Source organism: Myxocyprinus asiaticus, chromosome 24 (assembly GCF_019703515.2).
Source record: "Myxocyprinus asiaticus isolate MX2 ecotype Aquarium Trade chromosome 24, UBuf_Myxa_2, whole genome shotgun sequence".
Taxonomy (NCBI): domain Eukaryota; kingdom Metazoa; phylum Chordata; class Actinopteri; order Cypriniformes; family Catostomidae; genus Myxocyprinus; species Myxocyprinus asiaticus.
This window is the reverse complement of record NC_059367.1, coordinates 36694183-36715129: the sequence shown is the minus strand read 5'-3', so window position 1 is coordinate 36715129 and position 20947 is coordinate 36694183. Positions and strand designations below refer to the sequence as shown.

The 20947-nt window shown below is 37.7% G+C and overlaps 1 protein-coding gene across 1 annotated transcript; it reads right to left on the bottom strand.

Moving 5' to 3' along the window:
- Positions 1-695: 695 nt before the first annotated feature.
- On the bottom strand, positions 696-19591 carry arid5a (AT rich interactive domain 5A (MRF1-like)). The gene is made up of 7 exons (XM_051654217.1): positions 19498-19591; positions 14754-14836; positions 6134-6299; positions 5500-5552; positions 3557-3654; positions 3139-3286; positions 696-2831 (listed from the first exon to the last, which is right to left on the bottom strand). The coding sequence occupies exons 1-7, from the start codon at positions 19499-19501 to the stop codon at positions 1590-1592; spliced, it is 1794 nt and encodes a 597-aa protein (XP_051510177.1). The 5' UTR covers positions 19502-19591; the 3' UTR covers positions 696-1589.
- Between the last annotated feature and the right edge of the window lie 1356 nt (positions 19592-20947).

Below are 20947 nucleotides of genomic sequence, written 5' to 3'. Positions count from 1 at the left end.
TCAGTTTGTGCACTTAACCGCACAGGCAGGCAAAACACTCCCAACTGACCCATACAAACCATAGATGCCTGGCTTATACACAACCCCCTTTGCTGTTGCTGTTTGCTGTCTCCTGTTCTGTTGATATAAACACGTATTGCACTATAGGGGCCTAGCTAGTTCTTTCCTACCTCATTTGCTTCTCACGAACAGATAAAGCAATGTAATATCCCGTTTCAGAAGGCAACAGGCTGCAAATTTGAAATATTGGCTCCTGCTGTGTTTTCCTGTATGTGAATGTGTTTCATTATTTTAGGGTGAATCGTCATGTATAATTTTGCTTGTTCAGCATTAGCTACTTGAACATTCCAAATGTGCCTAATAAATGCAGTACATGTCTTGTACTCTTGCATACGAAATATTCATACAGTAGCTGTTACTTACAATCTGGGACTTGAAGCATTACAAATATTTGCATTTTAGCAACTGTGATGACATCTACCAAAGTTGTCTCTGCTTTGAACAAGATGTTACATTCTCCATTGTGTGAGACTCAAAATATGTTCCATTTACTTTTGAAAGTCTTGAATTTGAATTTTCCCCTTGTTTGAACATCCTTTAAAATGAATGTGATGGTTCAACATGTATGGTGTCTTGCACTGTCTGTGCATCTTCATTCTAGAATCTTTGCAGTTACTACTTAACTAAGTTAAGACTTTACACGATCATGAGAAATTGATTTTATACAAAATATTTTTTGCACACAATATACAGTTTAACATTACAGACAAATATTTTTCACATCATTGGTGCTTTATCAAACACAATCTTCAGTCCTTGAAACTGGAATATATGGTTTAAAAATTAAGTAAACCATAAAAACAAGATTCATTTGTAAAAATGTGGTTTTGTAGATGTCCTTTTTTACACAAACATACCCATTTGAGCTAGACTAGCCATGGGAATGTTAAAGAAAAAGCAATCAAGTTCTCTGGATGCTGAATCATATACTGTAGTAAAGCTATTTGTATTCTTGAAAAGAGTACTGTGGTTGTGTGCTGATTGTTTCTACCTATTCTATATTAAATTAAAAGTTATTCTCTGTTCACATAGCTACATAAATAAACTCATAAAATATGTAATAATCCTCCAGTTGGTGTCAATCTTTAAAGTCAACATGAAATGATATTCGCAACCAATTTTACTTCCATAAAGTGGCATATTTCCAAGTGTCTATTCAATGAGACTTGATTTTATCCATCAAGTATTGATTGGATCATGAAAAGTGTCAGTTCCATACCAGATTTTGCCATCAATTGTAGACCCTACCAGCATCCTGTTGATTGAAACCTACAGTAGGTGGCCTCGGTGACATCATCCAAAAGGGGAAAGTTGGTACAGAGGGGAAGGACATCATTACATTTTGATAAAAGAATAACAAGACGAACACCTTTTCTTCTGAATAATGTGCACTGATGAATCACGCACAATAAGACCAGGAGCATGCAAGAAAGTAAACAGGGTCAATTTTGATTTCATGTTGACTTAACTCATAGTCCAGAAGGCCCTATAGAAGTCTAGACAATAAGGACCAATAGTTTTGCATTAGGTCAATATGGCTGTAGCCCTGCCATGCTGTACCCAGCAGGTGGATGCCAGAGCGGTAATGGATAAGGGTAGGAGGGCAGAGCAGCCTCATAAGACCCAGGGAAGGGGTTTCCCACTGGTGGGCAATGCATAGAGTGAGTCTGAGGTGGAGGGATGGTTAGATGGGTCGGAAGAAGGACTGGCTGTAGAGGTAGAGCTTTCAACTGTTCGGCTAAATCTCCACGAGGCCTCTCTAAGGCTGGCAGGTAGGGCATTGTAAGACTAGCATGGGGGTGATAGAGATACTGCTGGGTAGGCAGAGGCTTGGGGAACACTGTCTTTGACTTCTCTTTCCTGTCCATAATGCGAAGTGAAGATGACATTGGTATCTTCTTTAAGTAGGTTTCATCGGTGCTGGACCTCTTTAGGAAGTGCTGGTGGTAGGAGATGTGCGGTTTATATGCGGGCTGTAGTGACACAGACCTGCAGGGATCACGGGGTAGGACTTTGGAGAAGCTGGAGGCATGAGGAATCCAGCAGGCTTTGGTGTTGTACGAAGCAGGGGAGGGGAGCCTGAGGGATGTAAGTCTGCTGCTGGATTTGCCATCCGAGGTCCATGCTGACAGACTCCTCTGGGACTTTTCAGAATGTGGCAGCCCTGCAGGCAAGAAGTCCCTGTAATGGTGGCGATAGTTCATGAGGTTTTTGCTGGTGGGGTAACAACTGAGAGGCCTGCATACTCCGGTGCTTCCGACCTCTGATGTAGGGAGAGAAGACAAGCTAGAGGATGTCCTACTCTCAGTCTCTGCGACAGGAGACTTCTGAGTCGTCACGGCTATGCAGTCCTCAGATGAAATGGAGTATGGAGAGGGGCTACGGGAGAGGGAGGCAGAGGGAGAAGAGACAGGAAGGGGTGATCCATCGGAGGAGTGGCGGGTGCGAGAGGAGGAGGGGCAGGCGGGAGACTGGGAAGAGTTGGAAAGCTGAATAACTGAGGGTCGCTCCAGTTCTTGTTCTTCTATGGTCCCAGAGGTGGGAACAATGAGGCTAGCCTGGGCAAGTCGCTTCTTCTTCTCCAACGGAGAGATGACTTCGGCTGGGGTGGAATTCTGAAGGAGGGGTTTTTCCCCGGAGCAGGTGCTAGGATGAGGACCATGGACAGGGATTGTTGATGACTGATCTGCGACTGGGTGATCAGAAGGTGCTGACCATCTGTGATGGGAACATACTCCTCTCTCGCAGTGATGATCTGATCCAACTTTTACCTAAAAACATAAAGCAACACACGTGCTGAACAACAATCTTGTGGAGCACCTTTTGCATGAATCTATTCCAAATTATCTCATCATTTGGTAACGGTCAGCTGAGCGCAGTTAATTGCATTTCTTATTTACAAATATTTCTTCCTCAAAAGTACTTAAAGAATCATTAATGGAACTATTAAGGAACTGGAATCATTAAGAGGAATCGGAACCGGAATAGTTAAATTCCTTCATTCACAACCCTACTAAGGAGTATATTGTACATCTGACAAAGAGGTGTTTTGATGTAAGCACATTTCCTCCTGCTCACCTCGCACTCTTCTCTCTCTATCTTCCTCTTCCTCTCTGGTTTACTTCCTCTGTTCTCAGGGCTTCTCTTGTACTGTTTGCGAGGTTTGGAGGGTGGCAGTGGTTTGTCCTCTTCTCCTCTCAGCTGCCGCTCAAAGGGCAGCACCAACCTGCACAAAGAAAGCGTTAGCACACTTGTTCTGACACAATGAGTCGGTTCCAGTACAACTAACAAACAACAATACACAGTTACGTGTAACTGTGTATACTACACACAGTTACAACACACTGTTATTGTTACACAGTTATCGAATACTGTATATACTGTACACAGTTATGTAAAGGAAATACTGTCAAGCAGTTATCACTTCCACGAACAGGGCTGTCTGGTACATGTGCATTTCGACAATTGCAAGCTAACAGTTTAAAAGTAATCTTACCTTTCGTAGTGTCTGCGTGTGCAGGTGGCTGCACTTGTACTGCCTGGACTTCCACCCAGCTCGTCGTACACATTCTTCCATAGTCTCCGTGCTGTTACCTGTGAACACAGACACAGATGCAAAGTTATTATGCAATTTCAGCTGCAAAGCGACCTAAGAAATCTGTTCTTGCTTAGTCATTTAGTACATCTGTACTGTACTGATCTTGTACACAAAGTGTTCAATGGACTCTTGATACACCTTTAGGCTAGAAAATAGAAAACTAGGTATTTTTTTACGTTATCTAATGAAAAGGTGAATGATGCTTGTCTGTACTAAACCTGCCACCACAATGGTTGCCAGGGCATTGTTATCTTGATTGCTAAAGTGTTCAATGTGATTTGTAATATATTGCTATGCAGTTGCTAGGGTATTGCTAGGTGGTTGTTAGGGTGTTCTGGGTGGTTGCTTAATGTCTCAGATTAAAAGATCCCATCTCCAAAGGGGGGGTTTATCCCCTTTTCTCCCCAATTTGGCATGCTCAATTCCCAGTGACTCGCAGTGACTCGCCTCGGTCCGGGTGGCAGAGGACAAATCTCAGTTGTCTCCACTTCTGAGACAATTAGCCCTTCCGTATCTTATTTCGTGGCTTGCTGAGCGCATTACCGCAGAGACCTAGCGCATGTGGAGGCTCACGCTATTCACCGCGGCATCCACCCACAACTCACCACGCATCCCACCGAGAGCAAGAACCACCTTACAGCGACCACATGGAAGGTAACCCACTTGACTACGCACCCTAGCAACCGGTCCAGTTGGTTGCTTTAAAAGCCTGGCTGGAGTCACTTGTGATTCCAGGGGTGGTAGTCATTACATAGTGAGGGTGGCGTCTTTGCTTGCTGAGCTACCCAGGCCCCCGACAATTTTTACCTTTTTGCCCATTTTATCATCCACCAGGTGATAATCAAAAGTCCAATTTCTTAGAAAAGTAACAGCACACGTTGATTTGTTTAATTCATGCCTGTAGTACAAACTAGTTAGGAACTAGTTTCATGCTAAAGAGTAATACTAAGAGTAATAACCCCAAATGCATATTTTGTTTTCTTGACAACATATGTGAGTATTGTGTGCACTGCATTATCAGTCTGATCAGCTTTTGTCATTGTGGAACTTCATGATTAGTCACTCGTTAGTTTCAGTGGTCACCTTACATGTCTCTAAGCATATACCCCGAGTTTATTTTCACAGGCTGATAAAGTTTTTTCAGCTTTAAGATGCTAATACCAGTCTCACTGTCTGAAAAACTGCTGAATTCAGTTCATGGAAAAGTTACTTTGAATTAACAGGTGCCACTCTTCTTAAGTCTATGATTAAAGACGTCCGGTTGTGTTCAGTTGTGTTACTGGAATAGTAACGGCTGATGCAATAATGGCCTTTCTTTCCAGCACAGCTCTTTTTAAAGCATGTGGTCATACTTTCCACTCCCAGACCCAATTCGCATAGAAACAAGACCCTCTTCGACCAACACTGAAATCACTTGCAGACAGATAGACATAGTTTTGACTGACCACACACACACATTACAAACACTTTAGCACCTCAGAGTAATGGAAACTTGAGGGTAAGAGAACAAAGCTTTGTAGTAGCAGGTTTGGGCAGAAAGAGCTCTATAGCAGATGGACCCCTTGTTCTCATTGTGGTCATAACGGTCACTGCCGTACACATGGTGTGAGCTGCAGCCACCATAGTTTCCACTGTGCAAGATCAAGAGACAAATGCACAACCTCCTTCTAAACTTTCTCATTGGGTGCTGAAGTGTTGGGCAGTTGGCAAAAGTAGTGGCATACTTCCACAATGTTTCGGCAAGATAATGCTATCAAGAGCATATATTAGAGATTATTTTAGAGATTAGGTTAGGTTGCGAAAAACTGTCTGGAGGTTTGAGGTTGCATGTGGACACTTACTGCATCATAGCCTCCCAGTGTCTCCACAGCTTTGTAGATTTTCCACAGGTTGACTGTTGAAAAAAATAAATAGAGACATGCCTAAGTCAACACACATTTAGTTTAAAATCCGGATAGCAGGTTGAGATAGCTTAGGTCGCGGACAGCAGGAAAAACAATGCTAAATGCAAATAATAAAATGCAACAAATATATAATCGTGCCTAGTTAGGATAACAGAGGAGGAAAAAATGGCACATTAAAGGCCAATCGGATGGTATATGCAAACACGGACAGGTTGCATGACAAGCCCTCATCCTCAAAAACCATGAACCAAGGTAAAATTAAAATATGAACCAAACTACTTTAAATACAGGTTCATGTGCAGCTACGATAAACAGTTCATGGTTCATGAATTATTGGCTATCAAGGGCATGAAACCATTGTAATTCAAGAAAAATGTCTAAGCTAAACAATTCGTAATTTTGCATATTAAGTCTATGCAGTTATTGGTATATTAATAGATGTTAATGTTGTCCACTTTTGTACAATAAACAGTTTGGTACTGTGTTGGATCTTCAAGTCTAATGTAAAATCAGAGTCATGGCAATTAAAAAGAAACACTGCATTAAATGGTTTGCAAAGCTATGGACTCACTCTGTTTAAAACCAAGGTGAGGAATTCTCTCTATAGGTGTCCCTCTGTCCTTCATAAAGCGGTACAGATTGGTCACAAAGGTCCTCTCTTCACTCTCTGATTGGTCAGTTCTGGACCCCTCCTCACTGCTATTGGTGGATACCAATGTCTCCATCTCCCTGATGGTCTAACGACAAAAAAAAAAAAAAGGTGCTTTAAATACATATTTCCTGAACAACTGGTAGTTTAGAATAATTTTACATTCAGTATGGTATTTAGTAGACGTTCCTATCCAGAGCGACTTTAAAAAAGTGCTTTAGCTTCACAGGTGAGACCATGGTCAACAAATGACAAGCATGCAATTCAGAAAGTCTATCTTTAATGGAAGCAGAATCTATTCAAATACAGTAGAGCGCAACAGTGACAAAATAACAAAGGTACGAGACTGTGTGCTTCAGCTTTAATGTGGAAATGAACTTCGTGAACTATGAATCGTAGCCAACAAATCATGGCAAAAGACCTCAGCAGCGTCTGCCCACTTCCCTGAAGCATTGCGAACGACATACTTGAATTAAAAGCGATTGAAAAAAATAAAACTGCTGATCTAAAGTTGTTGATTATAAGTATAGAATAAGTATATTTTATTTTTCGCAAAATATTTAGATATATACAAATATATAATTAGTTTGAAAGTTTAGGGAGACGACTCGATTGCTCCAGTCACAGTGCGTCATGGGAGTGGGTGGTCACGTGGGAGCTCGTTTGCCATGTGACTCTCTGATTGGTGGATCTTTCTGTGCAGGATCATGGGTAGTGTAGTTCTTCACCAGGAACCAGGAAAAATATTTTTTTTAAGTAAGTTAAAATAACACAGACTGATGGCTTTAACAAATGCACATACCATCGATTAACAATCTTAGAGCTCAATGTAGGACTGTCTTTAAAGCTTTATAAGTTATCTTTAATAATCAATTCCTCTATGGAAAAAATGAATGTGATTTTTACTTCCTGAACCAGACTGTTGCGCTCTGTAGCTAAGTGGTCGAATTTCAATAAAACATGTCAAGAACATGTCCGAGTCATATTTCACCCTAAAATCAAAATAAATTAGAAATTATATTTGGTCTAAAGAAAATGAAACCTTTTATTAAGATGTTATGCATTTTAGTATTTATACATAATGGTAGTTTACCTTTAATTTAATGCTGATTTGAAAAATGCTATGTAGTAAAAAAAAAAAAAAAAACTACTGTGTTACAGCACTGAAAATCTAATGAGAATTACCTTTGATAATAATGGGAATTTCTTTAGGCAAAATATCACTGGAGTGAAATGTTACCCGGACACATTTTCATGATATTCACTCAAGTCCAAGCGATGTGATGAGAATTATATCTCATATTCTGTCCAATCCAGTAGTTCCCAAAATAAGAGTTATAAAAAAAATAAACAGAGTACAAAATATAGCCAATATATGAGTATACGTGGGCGAGTTTGTCATTTACAGGAAGCAGTGTAATTTTGCGTCGAACAACCTTCGAATTTCACTTTCACACAAATAGTCTGATAAATCTTCTCACTGATTCATTTTCTCAGAGCCTCATGCAAAATAGCAGGTGAAATATGTGTTCATGCAACTTTGTTCAGAGACCAGTCATATTAAGAGTGTGAGACTGAAAACACAACAGCTTTGGCTTTCACCACCACTTTCAATAAGTAACCAGACATCCTGTTTGAAGGGAAACTGAACCACTGGTGGGGTTTTCATGAAGGGGAGAATGCAGTGCTGTACTACAAGCTATGATAAAGAATTAAATGCTGCAAACATGAGAAACTTTGCAGTTACTGCAAGAGAGGGAGGCAAAGGGTCTGAGTTACTTTTGTGGCTCCGCAAAACTTGGCTTTGAGAGGAAAATGAAAATAAAAATTGGAGAAATTAATGACAAGCTAACTACTAGCTTTCTTACTTACTTAATTTTTTTCAATGTTAAAATACTTTCTCAGTATTAATATAAAGCATAATATAAAGAGTCAACTTAAAGTAAGACATTTGTATGGTAATTTCCCCAAAAGTTGGCTCTGTCAAAACACTGCACTCTTGAGAATCCCGATCAGCCCAACACAGCAACATTGACTCGACCAATGGCGTGTGTTTGGGGCAGGACTGTCTGTTTGTCGACCAATGGAAAAAGGGGAAGCGTTCAGGAAGCCTGTTTGAAAACAGTCATCATTATTGCAGTTCTGTTTCTTGACATTTGTAGCACAGAAATTACATGTTTCAGTTTAATTAAGATGAAGTGAATCTACTAAAGCAAATATACAATGAACGACAGCTAAAGCTTTTTTTTTCTATTGTACCAGTTGATAAGCATAACTGAACACACCTGGAGCACTTTTACACAATCTATCCTTTTTTAATGCATGAGATGTAACAAATTTTACACATAATAACACTTTCCATCATCTTTCATGGCGACACGCCCCTTTCAACTCACCTAAAATTCAGAGTTGCCCACTGGTATATACCACTTCACGTGGTCATTTATGTGCCCGGAACTTGTAATTCTGATATTTCTGGCTCTACCTGAAGGTCGCACATGATCCCTTAGAAAAGTATTTGCATGCCTCACAAGCCGCATGATTCGAGGCATCATTCATGTCCGTAACATAATTGGTGCGGGATGAGTGCGAGTCCAGATTTGTTGAAATCTCTAACCCTCGGTATGAACAATAGTAAAGACGACAAATTAAAGGTTAAAATAGATTATCAACACCATATAAGCCTTGTAGATGTTCTTGCAAAACAAGGGAAGGAGGAAACAGGGAAGTAAACGAATGTTATCTTCAGAAAACAAGCATTGTCACCTTGTGTGGCAAAGTGTTGAGCTGATCAGATCAAAGTGAAACTGCTAAGAAACAACGCACAGGCACACAGGACAATGACCCACTGTGAAGACATGCCACAAGTGAGAAATGAAAGAGTGAAGGCATGCAGAAATAAACACCAGCTGTCACAGGATTGACCACTCAGTAACAATACACATGATTTACAGAGAAGTTGGTAAACTCCAGAAATCAAGTTAAAGGGATAGTTCACCCCGAAATTTAAATTGTCATCATGAAACCGCGTTCACGACCATTTTGCTTCTATAATCTGACACATTTCCATGTTAAACAGGATCTTCAATGACAAAAAATGTAGGGTGAGACTTGATTTATCCATCAAGAATTAATTGGATTGTGAGCTTTAATTGGACAGTGGGCTTTACATACCAGAATAGAGCACAACAGTCTGTAGTAAAAATCCCATTCATTTTTTCCATAGACTAATTAATTTTTAACGATAGTTTAGAAACATTTAAAGACAAGCCTACTATGATCTCTGAGGTTGTTAAACGATGGTGTAAGCTTCTGCTGAAGCCATCAGTCCATGTAAGTTTACCTACATTTTTTAGATATCATGTTTAGTAGCAGAATTCCTGGCAAAGAACTACACTACCCATGATCCTGACAAGAAAAATCCACCAATCAGAGAGTCTCGGACAACAAAGCGCACCAAAAGAGCTCTGCAGTGACCGCCCAGTCTCATGATGCATCATGAATGATGCAATCAAGTTAATCTTCCTACACTCTCAAACTATTTGCATACTTGTAAATATCGGAATATATTTAGCAATAAAATGTAAATATATTGTTTCTATACTTATAATCACCAACTTTAAATCAGTAGTTTAATATTTTTCGATAATAAATCGATAATAAATTGTTTTTAATTCAATTACGTCATTCACAGTGCTTCATAGGATTAAAGTTCATGCCCTCAAGAAAGACAGTAAGTTTTATTTTTTTTTAATTTGTTATTTTTTTTTACGTCAAATCAAAGTTTGTAATGTTGTGATTCACCTCAAAGCTGGTTGGTTTGGTTCATTGCTATGAACTCTTTTATGAAGGATTTTATGAAATCCTTGGGGAAAACTATGGCTTTTGTACTCCATGGATCCAGGCGGTTGGAAAGGAGGGGTTGAAAAATAAGAGGGATTGGTGATGTCAGCCAAAATGGAAAGTTGTTTAATTTTGATAAAAGTTTACAAATTTACATTTGTGGCATAATATTCTTCTTCTTCTTCTTTCGGCTGCTCCCATTAGGGGTCGCCACAGCGGACCATCCATGATCTTGTGGTATAATATTGATTACCACAAAAAATTATTTTGACATGCCCCTCCTTCAAAAAAGGAAAATCCCTGGGTTCCAGTGAGGCACTTATAATGGAAGTTAATGGAGCCAATCTGTAAACATTATAATATTCAATATTTCAAAAGTATACCCACAAGACATAAATAATGTGTATGTTAACATGATTTTAGTGTGATAAAATCACTAGCTAATCTTTTCTCTATAAATTTATATCCAATTTTACAATTTCGTTGCCATGACAATGTAATGTCAACAAACCCTAAAACTTAAAACAACTTTAAAAATGATGATTTAAACAACTTTACATCTCAAATAATAAATTAGTTTTAACAGAATTAATATAAGCACTTTTATAAAATTATAGACTTCACATTTCTGACTTTAAACCCTCCAACAATTGTAAGTGCCTCATTGTAACTTCAATTTTTGCTTTTTTATTTATTTATTTATTTTTTTTAAAAGAAAAGGAGGGACGAATCCAAATAATTTTTTGTGGTAATCAACATTCGATTGAGCTTAACTTGTATTGAACCCAGAATATTCCTTTAAGTGTTTGTGGAAACAAATTTTGGATCATCATATTTACCAGCCGAAAAAGTATTTGGTACACAAAGAGAAAAACAATTTATAACAGCTTTGCAGGTGAGAAGAGAAATTCCCCAATGAGTATACACAGAAAGCTTTGGATTTCCTTTTGACGATTTTGGTGGTTGAGCTACATGCTGTATGCTGCCGAAGCAATGTTCAGTCATTGAGTTTCACACTGAATCGAGTTCCCCAGAGAGGGTGACTTCTTCCCAGAATAAGGCCTCTGCAATGACTAACATTGTTCATATAGGCCTTTATTCTAACCGCTGAGTAATACAGAAGATAAGAGGGCCCCATTCAGTGTATTGAAATGAGTAAACATCAAGGCCTAAGTGTACATCTCTGCTGTAAGGGAATAATATTGTACACAAAGGCCAAAAAGCTGGGGCAACCTAAAAAGTTTTCAGGCCTGATTCATTTTTCCCCTCTCTTCAGTTGAGAATGCAACAGAGAAAAATTGAAACATGTCTTTTGCTGTGGGCACTGCTGATCTCCAATCTGTCCTGAGTTGAGTCATATTCAGTGAAATTACATATACAGGTTTATCTGATTGGTATCAACCTAAACACTTCCTGTTATATTGACAACCCTGATAACCAGCTTCGAGGAATGGTGTGTTAGAAAATGTTCTTGGAATCTTGGTTATCTTTTAATCAAGAGAAGAAAAGATTCCTCTTATTTCAAAGCAAAGAGCATTTTGAAAATGGACCTGAAAAGACATGGGCAACATTTCAATCTGCTATTCATGTCATTTTCTTTCGCAAATGGTTTACAATTCTTTGTTTTAAAACATGGTCCCACTTTATATTAGGTGTCTTTAACTGCTATGTACTAGCATTAAAATACATACAATACAATGTACTTATTGTGTGACTACACATTGTTCTGCTAAATTTTCACAAGATTCACATTTCCTGCCACTAACGTTGAGGTACAAGTAGGTTTAGGGGTAGGGTTTAGATTAGGGTTTAGGGTAAGGGTTGGGGTACGGTTATGTTTAGGGGTTAGGGTTCAGGGGTAAAAATGAGGGTTGGGGTAGCATTAGTTTTAGGGGTTAGGGTTCAGGGGTTGGGGTTTAGGATAAGGGTTGGGGTAGGGTTAGGTTTAGGATGAGAGGTTAAGGTTAACTACAGATGTAAATGAATGCCGGTACTTTAAATGTAAGTACAATGCAATAACATGTACTGTATGTAAATAATAAGTACATTGTATCAAATGCATAAATATAGTATAGTAGTTAAAGACACCTAATATAAAGTGAGTCCTAAAACATTTAGTACACCATATTCAACTGATATATTCTCTTGTATTTTGTATTTTCTGCTATATTGTATTTACGATATCATTCTTTGACAACAAATTAAAAGGAAAAGGAGAGGTGGTCTAACCCTTGGAATGCACATCAACATTTTTTAAAAGTGGTATAATTAAACTATTGAGAACACTTGATATATAGCAAACATACTGAACACTACCAGTCCAAGGTTTGGACACACCTACTTATTCTTTATTATTACTATTTTCCATATTTTCAAATAATAATGAAGTAATTAAAACCACAAAAAAAAAAAAAAATGGAGGTATAAGATTCAGGTCCAATACATCCATTTAAAAATACATTATTTTTAGACAATTCATATTTGTCTAAAAAAAATTATTTCAAGTATTTCAGCATTCGATTTTAGATAGTTTAGAAAGGTTTTTAAGATCACGAGAAACCACAAGTCAAGTGTGTCCTAAATTTTGACTGGTAGTGCATGTAAAATCATTCGTTATATTTAATACATTCATATCAAAACCACAACAGGGAAGAGCTTAGTTCTTAAATGCTACATTCAAGTTTCAAACAGGAAGAGTCGAGAGCAGAGACCCGTCCTCTCTAACCATGGCTAAAAGTAGCACAGACCCCAGTGTGAGAGACTTGCTTCGAGATGTAACTCTTAAATTTCCACCTCATTCAAATTTCGGAAAAGTGTGTGGGTTAGTTTGCTGTGGACGTGTCAATAACACTCTCAAAACGAAAGTTTCTACACGCTCTTGAAGACGCAGTGGCATGGCCAGCGCTTGCCACCAAAACCACATGGCTTTCAACTGCTGACGCCACGCTGAAAATATGATGCATCTTCGCAACAACATACTTAAATGCTGTTTTCAATTACCAGAAGTGTGTGAGAAAGAGAGAATTTTTTTTTGCGATTGTTTATATGTGTATCCATGTGCGTGTAGCATAAAAGAAATGACTATACCATGGCTTTACAATGTGACACTCAAAACTCAATTATTCACTTGTTATTCTGGTGTATTGCTGAAATAGGGAACTGAAAACTGTAACCACCAAAACGGTCATCAAACCGGTACCAGGGGGTGTTGAGTCAATACATGTAAATATACTGGAATACAAATTTTTCTGCACACATCAGATAAAAAAAAAAGACTGACACGGTCAAATGTCATGTGACTGTTACTGTCATAAGCATTTCTCTGTAACTGAAATATTGCGATAATACCAGAGAAGCATTTGGCAACAGTCATTAGATTGAAACGGGATGTGAGATGTTATTTTTGTAAGCAAAACTGCCACATAAGAAAGATGGCATGAAAACATATTTGGCTCATGACATCTACCTACACTCTTCTGTTAGGTTTGAGGAACTGAAAAAATGGATCAATGGGGCCTGGGTAGCTCAGCGAGGATTGACGCTGACTACCACCCCTGGAGTCGCGAGTTCAAATCCAGGGCGTGCTGAGTGACTCCAGCCAGGTCTCCTAAGCAACCAAATTGGCCCGGTTGCTAGGGAGGGTAGAGTCACATGGGGTAACCTCCTCGTGGTCGCGATTAGTGGTTCTCGCTCTCAATGGGGCACGTGGTCAATTGTGTGTGGATCGCGTAGAGTAGTACGAGCCTCCACATGCTGGGAGTCTCTGCGGTGTCATGCACAGTGAGCCAATTGATAAGATACGCGGATTGACAGTTTCAGAAGCAGAGGCAACTGAGACTTGTCCTCTGCCACCCGGATTGAGGCGAGTAACCGCGCCACCACGAGGACCTACTAAGTAGTGGGAATTGGGCATTCCAAAATTGGGGAGAAAAGGGGATATTTTATATATATATATATATATTTTTTTTTTAATGGATCAATTATGTGAAAAAAAAAAAAAACATTTCAATGTCAAAATCAAAAATTTAAACTGTCATGTTTATAGTTAGGTTGGGTTACAAGAAGGGACACAGCAACCCTTTTTAGAAATCTCTGTTTGTTCGTTCAGGAGTGACTCCTGTACTCTGTACAACTGGTGGCCTGTGGGACAAATCAGATCCCACAATAATTTTTATCCGGCCCTCAGAATGATTTCTATAAAATTGCTGCACTGCCTGTTACATCAATGGTGAATTTAACAACACTTAAAGAGGTGTTTAAAGGAATATTTCGGGTTCAATACAAATCAAGCTTAATCAAAAGCATTTGTGGCATAATGTTGAAATTATTTAGACTGTGATAGACTTACAATGGGAGTGAATGGGGCAAATTTTTGGAGGGTTTAAAAGCAGAAATGTGAAGCTTGTAATTTTATAAAAGCACTTGCAATAATTCTTCTGTTAAAACTCGTATTATTTGAGCTGTAAATTTGTTTAAAACGTTTTTTATGGACGTTTCAGGAAATAACTTTACAAAGAAAAGGTTTACACCATATTTACACGCATATTGTTTACGTCTTGTGGCTATACTATTGAAATAGTGAGTATTTTAATGTTTACGGATTGGCCGTATTCACTTCCATTGTGAGTGGAAGCCCGATTTTTGCTTTTTTTGAAACATTATGCCACAAATGCTAACACGTGCTGGTGCGTGGTTTTACCTGGTTTGGTGAATTCTCCTCCTGCTCCCTTTCAGTAGCTATTTGTTCGTCACCAACACTGACCTCTCCACGAGGGTCCAACACTAAAACAAAGGCCAGCATACTAGTTACACACAAACAGTGAGTGCTGTACAAATATCCCTGATATGATTATGTTTCACTTTGTAAAGAGACTCTTCCGGAGAATGCACACAAAAGGCAGTGATGAATTTGCAATATGCTTAGGAAAGCAATGGGTAACTACAGTATTACTTAAGAGCATTTTACACAACTCTCACCTTCATCCTGTCAGTGACCGTGACATTAAATATTGAAACCAACTGCTAATTTCACTTCAATAGACCTATTCTGAAATTTTGTTTTGATAGTTTAAAATTTGCATTTCTTTCTTAACTATTGAATTAAATGAGTGTGAATGTGTGTGAGAAAGAAAGAGAGAGAGAAAGATAGAGAGAGAGAGACAGAGAGAGAGAGAACATTCTAATATGAAACCACATGATTACAACACTACTTCCTGTCTGTACGTTTAAACCACAGCTATGTGATACTCGTTGTAATACAAAAACAATTTTGTAAGCTGTCTACTACAATTTATCCTCTGGCCATCATAAATAAAATAAAAAAAAAATTCTTACAATTTCATCATCTCATACTATTGTTTCGACTTGTTATAAGACCAGATTGTCCTACCAGATCGTTGGGTATCTAGAAAACCTGTTTGAAAACCAATTATCCAATTATGTTTCACAATTCTGCTTTGTGACACGTGTTCATTTTCAAACTGTTTTTTTATTTTGGTTAAAATTTTTGTCTTTTGATGAAAATGTCCTTTAAATTTAGTCAAAATTTCATCAAGTTATATAAGTTAATTTTACTGTGACTTAAATCAAATATAAGTTTAGTCGACAAAAATAACATTTTATTTGAAAGTAGATTACGAAATGAATTTAATTTATCAAACATTAACAGATCAAACTTGAACTCAAATATTCAAATATTTTGGAAAATGTACAGTATAAGCTATTTCAAATTATTAAGACATTTATTAAACATATTCAAAATAAATATGTTTAATATGTCAAATTAAGCAACATGAGAAAACTGTCCTGAGAACCTCCTGAATTAACAGTATATAATGAATATACTGAAGTATTAGCTACTTTTAGAAATCACTCTGTTGTGAATTTCTCACGTTTAGACAGTTTAGGATATTGCAATTTCACAGCGCATGTACGCATTCTGAATAGTTCAAGTTCACCTGTTCATTAGCTTCATTGCCTGTGCAGATGTAAGTTATAATACACTGTAAAAAATTAGCTTGCCTTTTAGTTATCATAACTTAAAATGTAGAGTTAGAATAACTAACCTGAATTGATCTTGTTGAAACAACTCAATTTTCCAAGTTTTTGTTATAAGTTAATGAGCTTGGAAAAAATATTCAGCTGAAATCAAAAAGTCAAGAGAACTACGCACATCACGCTCACCTATTTGAAATCCCAGCATGCGCTGTGGTATGAATAAATTATGCAAATTGCAGTGTTACTGTCTTTTCTTTTTTTGTACTGTTTGCTGCTTTATTTATGTTCTTGGTTGTTGTGTTTGTTGTCACTTTCAGTTATTTGTCATGTAGCAACAATTTAAAGCTAATCTTTTCACTCATTGATGTGTTTTTATGATTGTCACCATCATTGTGATTTGCGTGTAAAGTGCTGAGCATCATGCATGTCTCCTTGATAAGTTTAAGTCTGAATTTGATCAAGGGATCATCAATTAGCCATTTACCATCAGCAGTTTATTTTCACACTGATAATGAGATAGCAATAACTACATACATGGTTATCAATCTTTTTTTGTTTTGTTGATTTTCTCCACTTTTCTCCCCAATTTGGAAAGCCCAATTCCCAATGTGCTCTAAGTCCTCATGGTGGCGTAGTGACTCACCTCAATCTGGGTGGTGGAGGACGAATCTCAGTTGCCTCCACGTCTGAGACCGTCAATCCGCGCATCTTATCACGTGGCTTGTTGAGCGCGTTACCGCGGAGACGTAGCGCGTGTGGAGGCTCACGCTATTCTCCGCAGCATTCACGCACAACTCACCACACGCCCCACCGAGAGCGAGAACCACATTATTGCGACCATGAGAAGGTTAACCCAACGTGACTCTACCCACCCTAGCAACCGGGCCAATTGGTTGCTTAGGAAGCCTGACTGGAGTCACTCAGCACGCCCTGGATTCGAACTTGCGACTCCAGGTGTGGTAGTCAGCGTCTTTATTTGCTGAGCTATCCAGGCCCACTGGTTATCAATCATTTAAAATGCAAATTGAGAAATTCTATATATTCAGTTTGAATTGAATTAGAATGAAATTGAGTTTAGAAAGTCAAGTTTACTTAAAAGACATTAAGCTCATTTAACAGGTTCTCTCGATTTAAGTCAAATGTAATGTATGTTCTGTTTAAACTTTCCCCTTTAAGTTGACAAAACTTAAACTTTGAAGGCAGCATTAAAACTTACTTTAAGTTGAAACAACATGATTTTTTTTCTTACAGTGAATGACGTTTATTTTTGTGGATACAGTAGCTGATAAATATCACATATTTAGGATGTGTTTGAGTGAGGTAATTAACCAATTAGTTAATTTTACAGGTGTTCAGCAGGGAAATCCACAACATTTGTTTACATCAATTCTTTCTAGATTTCCTTTCTTTAAATAAATAAATAAATAAATAAATAAATAAAGGTTTAGTGTATTGTTAATACCTTGCGGTATATTTTTTTTTTTCTCGTCATATTTTCTTCAACAGTTTAATTATGGTCATGATGCATCTTTCTCGTTTCGTCGTCGTTATCGTTGACAAAATCAAAACACCCTTTGTCAACGAACATTTTCGTCAATCATTTTGTATCGAGATTAACACTGGGTGACTCCAGTGGTGCAGAAAAGTAACTGAAGCTTGGAGGGTAATATGCAAAGATTGTATTTTTAATAGGCTACATGCAAAAATGCAAATATTTTTATTTCACACTGAACTATTTCTGAGGCCAAATTTCAAGTCCGACCAGCACCTATATCAAGAACTCTACCATTCAAGCATTTGGGGTATGAATAGAACAAGACAATATAACCATAAAGCAACCTGACAGCTATCTTATTTACAAACCACACAAGCATTGACTTATAGACTCACTCTGGGGTAGCCTCTACCTCAAAGCCTCCACTTCCCTTTCTCATAGCCTCCTCACCACTCTCTACACTCATATCTCTGTCTGTAACATCCAGCTACGCTTTGCTTTCGAGATCAGACATTTCCTGTGCCAAGGCACAGAACAACCTTCTGTCATTTTACTTCCCCTTCTGAGCCACAGTGCAGAAAGACTGTGACAACTTTGCCTGATATTATCACTGCTGTGAGTTTTGCATTGTCTCTGAGAGGCTGATATTGTCCGTATCTAGCCGTTAGGGTTATTTGGCACTATTTTAATTAGTCAGTTTCAGGGCTGTGACCACTATAGACATTGATCGGGGGGGGGGGGGGGGGGCACAGATTAGTGGTGGATCAAAATGGGGTTTCAATGACTGATTCGTTGTTTAATTAGTCACAGTTGAATATTTGGTTACATCCATAGTCTGTTTAATTGGTATTTTATTACATAAAGCTAGGAGACTTTAATATTGACATTTTGTTAAGATTAAAGGGGCGAAATTCCTTTGTACGTGTCAACCACAAATCTGTTACATTCTGGATTGACCACATCTTTCGTGTCACAAAACAGTGATAACATTGTGATAATGTCAAAATCATTGCATCACATTGCAAGACGAGTGCACATGAAAATAGGCTAAATAGTCATTTTTAACCAAGAAAGGCATATTTTAGGCCATTGATAAAGCGTCCTAACCAAAAAATGCCCTGAGATGTTCTGTAATTATTCTTATCTGCCCCTTTCGCATCAGTATGCCGTGAAATGATCAGATGAGGGGTTTTACGCTTCAACAGAAATGTGTTGCTATTTCTCTAAACCACTTCCTCAAACAGCAGAACTTGTTCATATCTAGTCATTACTCATTACTGTCACTCAAATTACAGAAATATGTATTGCCATTTGAATGTAACCACTTGTTATAACTGTAATCAGCCATTTTTTCCATTTATTTTGAGTGACAATAGATGTTTTAAAAACATCTGGTTTAAAAGTAGACAAGTTTAAGGATGTTGTCCCATGTGGTTGTTTAATTCATGCTGCTATTTCTGGGTGTTTCCTAAGAAAAGCATCCAGCAACTTGGGTGGAGGGTGGGCAAAACCCCTATAGGAGTTTCTATATAGAGATGTGTGCCCAACAGTCACTATAAGTTGCAGTATATTAAACCATATAATTAAAAATCACAGTTCTCTTACCTATGTTCATAATCATAATTGTGCAAATAATCATATGTAAGAAAAATATGGTCTTTAATTAGTTAAGGACAATGGCACCAATGTAGGCTATATTTTAGAAATTAAATCTAAAGCTCAAAATGTGGTATGGACATGCATATTATTAAAAGAGAAAAACGATTCCTCTACTGCCCATGTCTAGAAACAGAGACGCCACATCTTGTTTGAATGCTCAAAAGTTTGTTGTAGTGCCCCAAATTTGATACCAGATCTCATTAACTGGCAAATGAATAGATTCTTGCCCAAATAGTCTGACTCATTAATAGTAGCAGTTAATAGCAATATAATCGCTAGTAAAGAGACTTACCCATTTTAGAAACTGTGCTCTCTTCTTGACACTGATTGACAGCTCGCTCTTCAACGCACGCGCTTGCACGGCGCACAACAATAGTGCTTTCGAAATCCAGTGGCACTCATAAGATTGAGCTCACTGTCTCTCATTGGACAAACTATTTCTTGCAGCACTTCCTCACTCTGGTCAATGAGGAACCTTGGGACTTGAAGTTTTCTGGCGGGTGTTTTGCTTTTGAACGGGTATCAAGACACCAGCGTTGTGTTTAATTCCTACAGCTGTTAAAGGAATATTCCGGGTTCAATACAAGTTAAGCTCAATCGACAGCATTTGTGGTGTAATATTCATTAATTTTGACTCGTCCCTCCTTTTTGTTTCTTTACAAAAAAACAACAACAACAAAAATCTGGGTTACAGTGAGGCACTTACAATGGAAGTGAATGTGGCCAATCCGTAAACGTTAAAATACTCACTGTTTCAAACGTATAGCCACAAGACATAAACAATATGTTTCTTAACATTATTTTAGTGTGATAAAATCACTTACTAACCTTTTCTGTGTAAAGATATAGCCAATTTTACAACTTCGTTACCATGACAATGTCAACAAACCCTAAAACCCTACAATGACTGTAAAAACAATTATTTAAACAATTTTACAGCTCAAATAATACATGAGTTTTAATAGAATAGTTCATATTAGTGCTTTTATAAAATTATAAGCTTCACAATTCTGTCTTTAAACCCTCCAAAAATTGGCTCCATTCACTTCCATTGTAAGTGCCTCACTCTAACCTCAATTTTTGCTTTTTTTAAAGAAAAGGAGGGACGGGTCAAAATTAAGTTTTGTGGTAATCAATATTATGCCACAAATTCTGTCAACTGAGCTGAGCTTGTGTTGAACCCGGAATATTCCTTTAACAGCCCCTTAGATTATGTTAGTAGTACATAGTTGTTTTGTCTGTTCACTATGCTACCAGACTTTATCTGAAAAAAATAAATAAATAAATAAATAAAAAAAAAACACTTTGATTCAAAGGCTAAGGCTATGCTTAAATGCTTGAAAATATCTTTGTAGACAAATAAAAATCATACTTATGTATGAAGGAATAGCAGTCAACAAAATAAGATAAAAAAAAAAAGCATATACTGTCAAAACAGAATTTCCATACTTCCATTTGTGTTATTTTACAGTTTGGATGACTTTAATATAATTCTAAAATATTAAAAAATAAAGAATGAGTAGGTGTGTCCAAAAATTTTGACTGGCAGTTTCATTATATTTTAAAATCATCATCAGTTATCAGACACGTATATACTGGAAAGTGCATGAGAAAGGGGTTTGCCCTGACGTAGAAGAACCAGTGAAAGTATTGTTCTCAGTTTTTCCCCTTTGTATTTGTTGTGAAAATGATAACCAGGCAGAACTATAGTGCTAAGCAAAACCTCTGAAACTGTAAAAGGG